A 13,729-nucleotide genomic window follows, 5' to 3' on the forward strand; every position below is an offset into this window, starting at 1 on the left:
CGGCCACGAGACCCTACCACAAGGGTCTCGTTGCAAGCCCGATGGTCGCGATGGTCTTGACCATCATCCTGGCCGCTCGCATCCTGGCCAGGAGGTCGCTCCATAAAAAAAAAAAAAGGACGCACTGATTCATGTCCGGCTCTGAATCAGAGCCTATATTCCCTATCACATGCGCACACACTTAGACACTAGGGTTAATTTTGTTACGACCCAATTAACCTACCAGTATATATTTGGAGTGTGGGAGGAAACCGGAGCACCCGGAGGAAACCCACGCAAGCACAGGGAGAATATACAAACTCCACACAGTTAGGGCCGTAGTGGGTATAGAAACCACGACCTCAGGGCCTGAGCGCTCGCAAGCCGGTCGATGGTGCCCTAGTGCGCGACGGAGGGAGCTGTCGTGCGCATGTGCGAGACCCGAATAGCGACGGCCAAGCTGTCGCTATAGGTCTCACACCAAAGGGGGCGTGCTGTCGATGGTGAGTGACAGCACGCCCCCTTTGGTGGGCGTGGCTGACCAGACGGAGGCGTTCCCATGGGAATGCCTACCGTCTGTGTCCGGCCCCACTGACATCACTAGTGATGTCAGTGGGAGTGCTTTTGGCTCTGATAGAGCCAAAAGCACTCCTGGGCTTGCGGCAGCGAGACCCTACCGCAGGGTCTCGTCGCAAGCCCGATGGTCGCGATGGTCTTGACCATCGCGACCATCTTTTTGGCCGCTAGCATAAGCTGTGGGTGGTCACCCACAGCTATGCGAGCGGCCAGGAGGCCGCTCCAATAATGGTTAGGACGGCCCTGATTCAGAGCGAGCGCTCTTGTCAGAGCGTCCGGCTCTGAATCAGGCCCTCAGCGCTGTGAGGCAGTAATGCTAACCATTACACTGTCTGTGCTTCCCCTCTTAATGCCTAACCCTAGTGTCTAAGCCTAACTCCACTAGTTACCATCGGGATGCAGTCGGTCAGGATGACAGCACCGTCATCCCCACAAACGGTATTTCAACTGCATCCCCCATAGACTACAGGACGCTTAGGCTGTTTTAAAACAGGTTGTAACTTATATACGCTGATTGTATTTGATTTCTAAATACAATCAAAAGACGACTGAAGATATCAAAGCAGCTCGCGCTCATCTCATCGCCTCAGGTCTTCTGTTTATGGCCAAAATACTGATGTTAGAAATACGGTTTATTTATTTTTACTACCAACTACATCATAAACTATTTTAATACATGCAGGATATAAAATGAATACAGTAACAGAATATAGTGCACAGTACAATAGCTGCATATCCCAACTCGGATTTTAGGTCAATAATTGTGAGTAAAACAAACATTATTCATCGCACCACAGGATGTGTCCGATACATGACGCCAAGGTTACAACCAGGCCAGCACCACTGGGAAAGTCTCATCAGTGTAGGTGAGGCTGGAAGGAGGAGGCTTCATCACTACGGCTGGAGTATTTCTACCCAGTCATCTCTTCTTCTTTGGCTCTTTCTTTGGCTTTTTCCCAGCTGGAGCTGGAGGCAATTTGGGTTTCCGCAAGACCTCATTGCTTTTCACTTCAGAAGTGTCAGAAACCTGGGGAGTAAAGGGAAAGAACGTTCAGGATAAATACCTTCAAAAAAACTTCAAGGGGAATTCCACAGACATTGTGTTTTCTGCAACGGGTTGGGGTAGGGATCCCAGTGGTCGGGATGACGGCTGTCAGAATCCCAACACCTGCAGGCAAGTACCCTAACCCACCTTTCTCGCAGCCTAACCCTACACCCCCACAGCCTAACCCTATGCCCCCCACAGCCTAACCCTAATCCTTCGCCCCCCACAGCCTTACCCTAACCCTCCCCTTAGTGCCTAATCCCTACCCTACCCTCAAGCCCAATACTTACTGTCAAGGTGTCAGAATTCTGCAGCCGGGATTTTGACACTAAGATCCTGACCGCCGGCATCCCCAACGCCGGATTGCCGTGTACATCCCCCCATAACAACCTTCCACCAGCACTAGTAAGCCCACACTGGCACCTGTATTGATCTCTCTCTGACTGATAATCAATGTCCAGATCAGTCAAAGAAACCCATTAAGTCTTATCTACTGTAAAGTAGGGATGTGCAGGCACGGATAGGTTCGAGTTTGCACGCAGAGTTCCGTTTTTTTGGAGGGAAAAATCCGAACTCAGAAAGAGGCAAAACGTCATCTTGCATGGACAAAGATCATCATCCCTGGACCCAGGGATGATGATGTTTGTCCATGCAAGATGACGTTTTGCCTCTTTCTGAGTTCCATTTTTTTGGAGGGAAAAATCCGAACTCGGCGTGTAAACCCGAACCTATCCAAGCCTGCACATCCCTACTGTAAAGCTGCAAACACATATACACACACAACGATTTAGTAAATGAATGATTTTAGTAAACGATTTTTGTTAATTTTTTCAAGGGAAAAATGAACGAAAATCGTTTACTAAAACCGTTCATTTACTAAATGTAATGAACGATTTTCTTTAACTACAAACGATTTTTGCATATTCCCTTACTGAAAATCGTTGAGTTGGGCCAGTCTGACTGAACTACAAACTTGAACGCGCATGAACGATAATCGTTCGTTTTAACTCAGAAAGTGAACGATATCGATAATCGTACAAAAAATCGTTGTGTGTGTACACACCTTTAGTCAGGAGTTAAGCTGGGGACACACGTAAAGATTTTCTGTCCAACCATCCAACTAGTTGATTGGTTGGAATGAAAATCTGGTAACGTATGGGAGTAACCGATGATCAGCAATTTGCTCCTAAATGCCAAAAAACAGATGAAAATGGTCGTCAGACAAACTTGTTAAATGTTTGAACAAATTGTTTAGATCAAACATTTAACAAACAACAATTTTTATCCATTTTCCGGCGTTTGGGAGCAATTTGCTGATTGTCATTTGCTTTCATCCCTTACCAGGTTTTCATTCCAACCAATCTAATAGTTGGCTGGTTGGACAGATAATCTTTAGGTGTGTTTCCCACCCAAGGCCATACTGGTGCACAGTTTGTATGTTCTCTATGCATTTAGGTGGGTTTCTTCTGGGTTGCTCCAGTACTGTGGGAAATAGTGGCTGCTGTGGGAAGTAACTGAATAGTACCCGGGCATTTTGCCCAGGAGCTAAATTCCAGCATGAAAATATAATCCCCTCCCCCCATAGATTGTAAGCTCCACTGGGACAGTGACTGATGCGATTTATTCTCTGTAAAGCGCTGCATAATGTGTGTGCTACACAAATAACTATTAAAGAAATAATTGCAATTTTCAAGACTGTACTGGACATACTGTACTAGCTCCCGGTCTTAATACTTAAAAGAGCAAATGTACAAGAACGACGTGGCAGAGTACTTTTCGGAGTAATGACCCGTATGAAGCTGATGGACTGTCCACAAACACGAATTAGAAACAGAGACTGCAATAAAGTTGACCTTTAATATAACACTGCACAATGCAATGTCTAAAGGTAATAGCTTACAGGAGGTGCGCACCATTAGCACAACTGACAGGTTTGGAATTATTATACTGGTTCAGGGAGTACTTTTTACATATGGGGAAAGGACATCCTAGATCACTGTATCTTGGTTAATCATTAAAGCACCAGCAATTTAAATATATTTATTAGGGGTGTAACTATCAAATGATAGAGCGCAGATGAAATAGGCCATATTATTTCGACTGTAACTTCTAGGACACTCCCGTTTATCCAGTTTTTATTGAAATTTACGTAGTTTAGTGTCTTAATGTACTCTGGGCCTGATTCAGAGCTGAACGCTCTGACCAGAGTGCTCGCTCTGAATCAGGGCCCCTCCTCCCTGAAAATGGAGCGGCCTCCTGGCCGCTCGCATAGCTGTGGGTGACCACCCACAGCATATGCGAGCGGCCAAAAAGATGGTCGCGATGGTCAAGACCATCGGGCTTGCGACGAGACCCCTGCGGTAGGGTCTCGCTGCCGCAAGCCCTGGAGTGATTTTGGCTCTTTCAGAGCCAAAATCACTCCCACTGACATCACTAGTGATGTCAGTGGGGCCGGCCTCAGACGGCAGGCGTTCCCATGGGAACGCCTCCGTCTGGCAGGCACGCCCCTGGCACCCCCCACCAAAGGGGACGTGCTGTCAATCAACATCGACAGCACGCCCCCTTTGGTGCGAGACCCAGAGCGATGGTGAGCCCGTCGCTCGCCGGGTCTCGTGCATACGCACGACGGAGCTCCCTCCGTCATGCGCATGCGCAGTGGGGAAAATCTGAATGACCCCCTCTGACTTTACAACACGGAACAACTAAACAATTGGAAATTCAAAAAAAAACAAAAAAAACCAACAGAATTAGTTTGTTTAACAAATTCATTGGACTTGAATGGCTCGACTTAAAAATTAATAATAAATTTAAAAAAAAGGGATATTCTAAAACTTTTGACTGGTAGTGTATTTCATTTGAAGGGAAAATTAAAAAAGATTAAAAAAAAAAAAATACTAACCTCAATAAATTCAGTTTATGAAATTTAAAATAAATAAAAATTAAAGCCATGAAAAAAAAAAAAAAACATCACCAAATTGTAAAATAATATCAGATTATAAAGAAAAATAAAAGCCACACAATTTGGTTAACAGCTACAAGGAATGATGCAGAGAGCCACATCTTGCACCCAAAATCTTATGCGACATATATCGTTCGTACAGCCAACGAACAATATATCGTTAAGTGTTTTGGTTCATGACGCTGTTCACAGGTTCACAGATATATCATGTCAGCCCTGCAGCACAGCAGATGCACTATATTTAGCAGATGTATCGTGCGTATCAGCCGGTGTGTACAGTCAATCCACATGACCGCTGCTTACACTGGCCGCAAGAAACGCCTACACTGACATCACAATTGGATGGGCAAATTTAAATGCCCATCCAGTTGTGATGTCTGGCCAGACATATCGAGCAACCGATAGGCAAGTGTGTACGCTCTTACCAAATATGTAGCTCGGTCGGCTGGCCGCTGGGTCGCTTATGTATGTACCCAGCATTAGATTCACTTGCCTGACCGACAGTAACAACAAACCAAAGCAACATCCTTGTCATCTGAAAAGTCAATGAGCAATGCAACATTGACCAGTAATAAGTACTCCCTGGATTACTTTTATTTTAATAGTACAGGTTGAGTCTCCCTTAACCGCACATTCCAAAAACTGGAATATTTTGCTGCAGCCCTGAAGTCATTATGTCACTAGGTTCCATGGCAAGTTACTATAAGCGTGGGCGTGGCTTTGCAGGCATACTCTCACCTGGACTAATTTTATGTCTCCTCCCCAGCCCGAACCCCCATGACACCTGCTGGACCATCCCGGCGACACCCGCCGGACCCCCGTACCTCACCCGCTGGACCACCCCACGACACCTGCAGCGCCAGCAAGTATTCTGAAATCCCCCCCAAAAAAGGAAATGCTCCTGGTCCCGAGCACTTCGGATATGGGAGACTCAACCTGTACTACATTTTCCCAAAAACAGATAGCCAGAATGATTCCCAGCTCAGGGGAAACTAGATCATATATTTTACCATGTCCTGTGATTTGCCCCAAGGGAATATAATAGCCAGAATGCAAATAAGCTGAAAGGATTGCTCCGCAGAAGAGTCCGTAACGAAGTAAGGTCTCTAGTATGGTTGGCTCTGGAATATCTGGGGGCGAGAGATCTAGAGGCTCTGGCATGGTGTAACGAACAACCACCTGCAAGATAGCAAAGAAAGTAATAAGCCAGACTGATTTATCTCTAGTAAACAGCATCCAATTACAAGAACCCCTTAGCAACACAAAGCATATGCATGTGACATGTACATTTACTGTTACTCCACGAAAGCTTGAGTGCAACAGGTTACCTGGGTAAAGGGGCCTATCCATTAGCAGATAAAATGAACGATTGAACGATATATCGTTCATTGTATCTGCTAATGGATAGGCCCTGAACGATGACAGATGCGCACTCCCGCGGCCGATAAATCGCATCCATCATCTCTCCAACATGTTGGTCAATTATCGCATATAGCTGTACGATATTAGCAATATCGTGCTGTTTATATGCGGTAAACGACGAATGATATTAGCAGCAGCTACTGAGCGCTGCAGAGAATAAAATCCACTCCCTGAATGATGTCATGCGATATCGTTCATCGTTCGCCAAAATCTATCATGTACATGGCAGATATCGTTCAGCGCAGGCCACCCGGAATTTTCAAGGGACATCTTTTGTCTTTCATCTCTCAGAAATACATCTGCTAATGGATAGGCCCCTCTTACATTCCAGATAATTACCACTCACAGTCTGAAATGTGCAAGAGTAGAACTTGATTGTGCTTTGAGGAGCGTATTCCGAATATAGCAAACTATGGGGGCGATTCAATTCAGCGAGATGCGAGTAGCGCCTTGAAGGAGTTCCCGGAGCCATTCAACTGACTGCGCTGTTAAGTCCGACTACAGGATTTCAGCTCGCTTTACGCATTGGGCGCGATATGTAAAGGTCGCCCATCCAAAAAAACAAACAAACAAACAATCACTGCGCAAAAATTATTGAGATGCCCCCTGAGACTGAGCGGCAGACACCACTTCTGGATGGGCAACGGAAAGCTGCATCCTACGGCTGGCAACCATCGAATACCCGCTATTCAATGGGAAAAGTACTTCCATCCGATTCCGATGTCCATACTCGGCGATATCGTCAGCGGAGGGCCCGGCATCGACAAGTGTATGCACACTTGCCGATGCCGACCAGCCACGGATGACGGTGGGAGCGGGGCCAAGCTGCATTCACGATATCCCCAGATTGGGCTGCATGTACAGCCGACTGGGGCTATCGCTAACAACCGCGGGAGCGCGCATCGGTGCTCGATTTTTGCCCGACTAATGAGCGACTGCACGATTATCATGTCGTAATCATGCAAATCGCCCATTAATATCGCCCAGTGGATGTCCGGCTTGAGAGAGCTGGAGACCAGGCACTAGTACTATGAAAGAGCAAGCTGAGCCAAGAGGGTGGCAGCATACCCTGGCACGCTGGGCAGGACCCCCACTTACCCAGAGAGCAGAGCCTTGTTGTGAAATGAGAGCAGGGAGATCAGAGCTGCTGCTGCTGCTGCTGGGGATGCTCTGCAGCTGCTTGCCTGTGAGAGGCCGGCCAGTGTCACATGACCCGGAAGTGCTCTGCCAGCCTAGATGCCTGTGTGTGAGCCCAAAGCTGCTCCCTCATGCCTAGAGAGGGCCAATCGCATTGTGAATAGGATGATAGGCAGTAAGTCCTGCCTATAGCACAGCATTTGAAGTAACCCAATCAGCAGGAAGTGCTAGTTTGATAGACATTGGAAACAGCCAACTGTGGCTGTAACAGAAATAGCTGACAGTCGTTTCTTGATTATCCTGCAGAGGAAACCATTACATTATGGGGTAGATGTACTAAGACTTGGGGGGGGGGGGGGGGGGGGGCAATGGGGTCTATTTACTAAGCCTTGGATGGAGATAAAGTACCAGCCAACCAGCTCCTAACTGTCATTTTTCAAACGCAGCCTGTGACATGATTCACAGTTGCGATCGCAGCTGCGATTTCGCCCGGAACGCAGCAGCAAAAATATGCTAATGGCTGCCGAAGCTCAGCCGGCGTAAAGACGCCCACTGCTGCCTTCTCACATCCGTCCAATGTCGCACTTCTGCGTAAACATCGGTACCATCGACGCACGTGGACCACTCACGCTGCATTTAAAGCAGGTGTGACCAGCCGCAGACACTGCAAGTCTCACACGCAGAGCGCTCTCGTGCGGCATACGCAATCGCGGTGACTAATTTATGCACACCCATGAAACGGCGCTCAAATGGACAGGACCACCCCCCCCCCCCAGTCACCACCCCCAAACGCTGACAGTCACTCACTCTGCAATGGATTACTCTGTGCGTCCGTAATCGTAGTGCGATCGTAGCGCACGTGCATTGCGGCTTATACGCAAGCATGACTGCAAACAATCGCACGATTTGCGTACATAGTTGCACTTGCGATCGGTACGGAATCAGGCCCACGGAGCGCAATTGCTAAAATATGCTAATGACTTCCGAGCATAGGGACGCCCACCGCTGCCCTCATATTCGTCTTATGACATATAACAGCGTAAACATCGGTAACACTGATGCAGATCAGGCAGCCACGCAGCTTCTGGGTGACGTCTGACCTGTCCCAAACACAGCGTCTCTCCTGGCACGCTGAGAGCGCTCATGCTGCGAAGGAGATATCATTAGCTAATTTATGCACGCCCATGAAATGGCGTTTGAAGAATCAGACACGCCTGCGTTTTTGTAACCACCTTCCCTTTGCCTCCACCAAACGCTGACTCCCTTCACCTCACTTTGCGAGTGTATCCTCTGTGTGAGCGTAATCGCAGATCAAACGCTGCGCGTGCACAGTGCGTATTTCGTGCCTCCGCAATGGCAAACCATCGCTCAAACTCCGTAAATATCGGCACTGGCATATCTCTGAATCAGGACCTCTGTCTTTGTCTATTGATTCCATTTGTTCCCTTTCAACTCTAAAACCAGGGTTGTCAAACAGGCAATGAAACAAATGTGACGCTACAAAACCATTTCGTGATGTCCAGCTATATAGTCTATGGCAGTGGTTCTCAAACTTGGTCCTCAGGACCCCACACAGGTCACGTTTTTCCAGGTCACTCAGCAGGTGCACAGGTGTATTCATTGCTCACTGATATATTCTAAAAGATCCACAGGTGGAGCTAATTATTTCACTTGTAATTCTATGAGGAGATCTGGAAAACATGTACTGTTTGGGGTCCTGAGGATCGAGTTTGAGAACCTGTGGTCTATGGCACAGGTTCTCAAACTCGGTCTTTGGGACCCCAACCAGTGCATGTTTTGCAGGTCTCCTGACAGAATCACAAGTGAAATTAGCTCCACCTGTGGATCTTTTAAAATGTGTCAGTGAGTAATGAGTACACCTGTGCACCTGCTAAGTGACCTGGAAAAACGTGACCTGTGTGGGGTCCTGAGGACCAAGTTTGAGAACCACAGGTCTATGGGAATCTCCATTATATGATATCATGTTATTTTCCATCTGGTTGGCACATAACAAGCTATAAAACGTTTATAGCACTATTTTACGTGTTAAACACCAGGGCTATATTATTTTGTATACATTAGGTTAGGACAGTGGTTCTCAAACTCGGTCCTCAGTTCCCCACACAGTTCACGTTTTGCATGTCACCCAGAAGGTGCACAGGTGTATTCATTACCCAATGACACACTTTAAAAGATCCACAGGTGGAGCTAATTATTTCACTTGCGATGCTGTAATGGGACCTGGAAAACATGCACTGTTTGGGGTCCTGAGGACCGAGTTTGAGAACCTGTGGGTTAGGATAAACTGTGTGTGTCTTATCACTTTTTTTAAGGGACACTTATTCATTACAACTTTCTTAAAAGTAAATTTTTAAGCAAAATGGGTTATAATCCTCTGGTTCGTCTAATCCCATTCATGTCTACATATCCAAGGGGTAACTTTATACCAGGGGTCTTCAACCTTGGCCCTCCAGCTGCTGTGGAACTACAAGTCCCAGCATGCACTGTCATAGTTTTAGCATGCTGTTATATCAAAAAGGTGGCAGTGCATGCTGGGATGTGTAGTTCCACAGCAGCTGGAGGGCCAAAGTTGAAGATCCCTGCTTTATACTATAAATAGGGGTTCCGAGGGGGGGGGGGTACTAATTACACATGCCCAGGCTTGATGCAGAGGCCCAACAGTAGCCCAGATCTAGCGCCCGCCCTTCCTCCTTGTCAGTGGCAGCAATCTGTGTCTCCCGAGACCAGCACACGCTGCTCTGTGTTGGGCTGTGATGGGACAAGGTAGGTCAAAATGTATGAGGTTTGCATATAAAATGGATCAGTATCATTCCCTGGAAGGAGTTCAGTAGGCCAGGGACGTTCCTTGCTCAGTACAGCATAGGTGCATCAGTCTACCAACATAAACAAAACAATTTCTTTTTGGGGGATAGGATTATTTAATGAGACAAATGGGTGGAGCCGGAGCATTTGATCCCTAGTTTTCTGGGAAGAATGTACAGTGTTTTTCTCCCTTCAGCAGGTCTTGAATATTATTTTATTAGCGCTTGTCTTTTTGCTATAAAAGCAAATTTTTATAGGCGCACTTAGGGCCCACACCTACAGTCTTCCTGCTCAGGTTCAGGCTCCCGCAGCTGCCCACACCTACAGTCTCCCTGCTCAGGTTCAGGCTCCCGCAGCTGCCCACACCTACAGTCTCCCTGCTCAGAGTCCGGCTCCCACAGCTACAGACTCTCTACTTAGAGTCATGTTCCCACAGCTGCCCTCACTTACAGTCTCTCTGCTCAGAGCCAGGCTCCCTCAGCTGCCCACACCTACAGTCTCCCTGCTCAGAATCAGGCTCCCTCAGCTGCCCACACCTACAGTTTCCCTGCTCAGAATCAGGCTCCCGCAACTGCCCACACCTACAGTTTCCCTGCTCAGAATCAGGCTCCCGCAGCTGCCCACACCTAGTTTCCCTGCTCAGAATCAGGCTCCCGCAGCTGCCCACACCTACAGTTTCCCTGCTCAGAATCAGGCTCCCGCAGCTGCCCACACCTAGTTTCCCTGCTCAGAATCAGGCTCCCGCAGCTGCCCACACCTACAGATTCCCTGCACAGAGTCCGACTCCCGCAGCTACAGACTCTCTATTTAGAGTCAGGTTCCCACAGCTGCCCTCACTTACAGTCTCTCTGCTCAGAGCCAGGCTTCCGCAGCTGCCCACACCTACAGTTTCCCTGCTCAGAATCAGGCTCCCGCAGCTGCCCACACCTAGTTTCCCTGCTCAGAATCAGGCTCCCGCAGCTGCCCACACCTACAGTTTCCCTGCTCAGAATCAGGCTCCCGCAGCTGCCCACACCTAGTTTCCCTGCTCAGAATCAGGCTCCCGCAGCTGCCCACACCTACAGATTCCCTGCACAGAGTCCGACTCCCGCAGCTACAGACTCTCTATTTAGAGTCAGGTTCCCACAGCTGCCCTCACTTACAGTCTCTCTGCTCAGAGCCAGGCTTCCGCAGCTGCCCACACCTACAGTCTCTCTGCTCAGAGTCAGGCTCCTGGAGATGTATCTCTGGATAATGTAGTGTTGGTATACAGAAAGGTTCCAGGAACAAGTAATGAAAATCTCTAATGCTTATGAATAAGGAGAGGAGAGCTAAAAGCAAGAAAAATTACAAAATTCAGATTTAAAAATTGAAATGTAAAAAAAAAAAAAAAACAATTGTGGTGACACGGCCGCAGTGGATCAATTTTTGGCCACTGCGAATGCACCAAAGCCGCACTGCACACATGCATCAATGGGTATGAGGAGGTGGTCGCTCCAAGGATTTTTTCACAATGTCCGTGACATGCAGTCAGCGTTTGAGGGGTGGCTACAAAAACACAGGTACGTCAGGACCGTTTCCTGGGCATTCCCTAGTGAGTCTCTGCGGATTTGTACTCAGTTGCAGAGGCCCTGGCGTCTTAGGAGAGGCGCTCTGTCTGAGAGAGCATAGGGTTGGTCAGATGTTCGATGTTCCATCTTTTGTGTGCAAACGATGTATATGATATGCCGGATGTGGGCGTCTCTGTGCACAAGACATCAGCTAAGTCATTAGCCCATTCTCACAGAAACGCTACTTGCGGAATCGCAGTTGCGAAGAGATATGCGTGCACCTCTGAATCAGGCTCTTGGCATGTGTACGTCTCATAGAATATGCGTATTTAGCTGACAATCGTCTCAGCCCGTGCTTATTTTGCGTTTCAAACTACCTCATTTCAGCTTTAAAAAAAACATTTCCTAATAAAAAATGTTGCAGGATGCAGATTTCTGCAGCCAGAAGCTGATATAATGTATGGGGCCTCTATAAGGGGGCGCCGTTACATATCAGTGTAGTGGGGCTGTTTTGTGTCACAGAAATGTTTATACCACGGCAGGAAATCACAGTGATCGTACCAAACAGCATCCCCATTACACAGCAGTATATAACGCAACAGGTCATAACAGTGCAGCATATAGGGGTCTATATAGCAATAATCGCAATATTGGCTCAAATATTTTTGGCCAATATAGTCCCATTATTAGTATTCTCTACCTACTTTACTACTTTACAAAATTCTTTTCAGGGACAGCAGTTGCTTTAAAATGCAGTCCCTGCAAAGTCCCCGCAGACTGTCATGCTCTGACTACATTGCACATCCTGTGCATTCTGTATATATACAGAGCCGGCCCTCGGCATAGGCAAACTAAGCAAATGACTAGGGCATTTGGAATGTCTAGGGGCATCTAAGCTCCCCCTAGGGCCGGCGGAGGTTTGGGGCAGGCATGGCCAAGGCACCTGCTGCCGACTGGGCAGAGACGGACAGCTGTTGTTGCCAATGCGCTGCGTTCACGATCGGAGCTCAGCTGTCAGCTCTGATCGGGCCCAGCAGGAGCAAACAGTGAGCGGGCAGCAGCAGTTTGTGGGGGCGGGGCACCTGGATGGCAGTGGTGGTTACACTGGTTAGCGCTGGGGAGGCATGCCCTGTCAGCCTGGGCTGGGAAAAGTGGGAACCTCGAGTCGGCTGCTCTGCAGGCTGCACTCAAGTGAAGTAAGTCTGGAACTGAGAGAGGGCCGGGGTGCTGTGGTCCTCACTGCTGTGATAGCGGTGCTGGGTGAGGGTGGGTGCTGACACCATGCTGTGCTGGGAGAGGGGGGTGTTGTGCTGGGTGAGGAGTGTTGTGCTGGGTGAGGTGGGTGCTATGCTGGGATAGGCGTGCTGGATCAGGTGAAGGGTGCTGCCAACATGCTGTGCTGGGAGAGGGATGATGGGTGCTGTGCTGGGAGAGGGGAGAAGGGTGCTGTGCTGGGAGAGGGGAGAAGGGTGCTGTGCTGGGAGAGGAGTTATGGGTGCTGGGAGAGAGGTGCTGGGGGAGGGGTGCTGGGAGCAGGGGCGCAGAGAGGGGGGGGAGCGGACAGGGCTTAGAGAGCCCGGCTGGGCCCAGGTAAAGGAGGGGGCATGGCCTAATCGGAGGAGGCGCGGCCACGCCCCTTGATAAAATAATAAATTGCTGTAAGCCCCGCCCGCGCTAAATAGGGGGGGCGCGATAAATGTGATCGCTCCCCCCCCACAGCCATAGGAGATTGCTCCTGCTGCTGCAGCAGCTGCGAGCAGTCTCGCACTGCAGCCCAGCACAAGCTGTGTGCTGAGCTGCTGAAAGGGAGGGGGGGCCACACCGGACCCGGGCCCCTCTAGCAAGCCCGGGCTCCCCCCTCTCGGCGCCCATGGGAGCAGGTTCAATTTATCCGGCCCGGGCTTCCAGAGGGGCCCGGGTCAAGCGCCGCCCCCCCCCCTCCCTTTGTGCTGGGATGCAGTGGGAGATTGCTGTGGCTGCTACTTAGCAACCACACAAATTTCCTATGCCTGAGGGGGGAGCGATCACACCGGGCTGTTAAAGGGGCTTCTTTATTTCACATTCCGATGCGTGATGCTCTCCGCTAATATACAGGACCCAATGCCTAGTGGACGGTAGTTATAACCATTGTATGTTGGACATCCTCTCTAAAGGCTATATTTAATTATTGGAGGTTATTATAGGAACAGCGCTTACCTTACCAGCCAATCATCACAACACACAGTGGATTGATCAGGGGTGTATTAAATTGTTATTTTA

General features: G+C 48.8%; 1 protein-coding gene across 1 annotated transcript; it reads right to left on the reverse strand.

Annotated features, from left to right (window-relative positions):
* Positions 1 to 1,174: 1,174 nt before the first annotated feature.
* MANBAL (mannosidase beta like) lies at positions 1,175 to 7,162 on the reverse strand. Its single transcript, XM_088450305.1, is given in 4 exon segments — positions 1,175 to 1,582; positions 5,570 to 5,626; positions 5,628 to 5,738; positions 7,080 to 7,162. Coding segments are annotated over 3 exon segments (258 nt in total). The 5' UTR covers positions 5,721 to 5,738; positions 7,080 to 7,162; the 3' UTR covers positions 1,175 to 1,474.
* Positions 7,163 to 13,729: the final 6,567 nt, after the last annotated feature.

Source organism: Taudactylus pleione, unplaced genomic scaffold, assembly GCF_031769625.1.
Source record: "Taudactylus pleione unplaced genomic scaffold, aTauple2 ptg000515l, whole genome shotgun sequence".
Classification (NCBI taxonomy): Eukaryota; Metazoa; Chordata; class Amphibia; order Anura; family Myobatrachidae; genus Taudactylus; species Taudactylus pleione.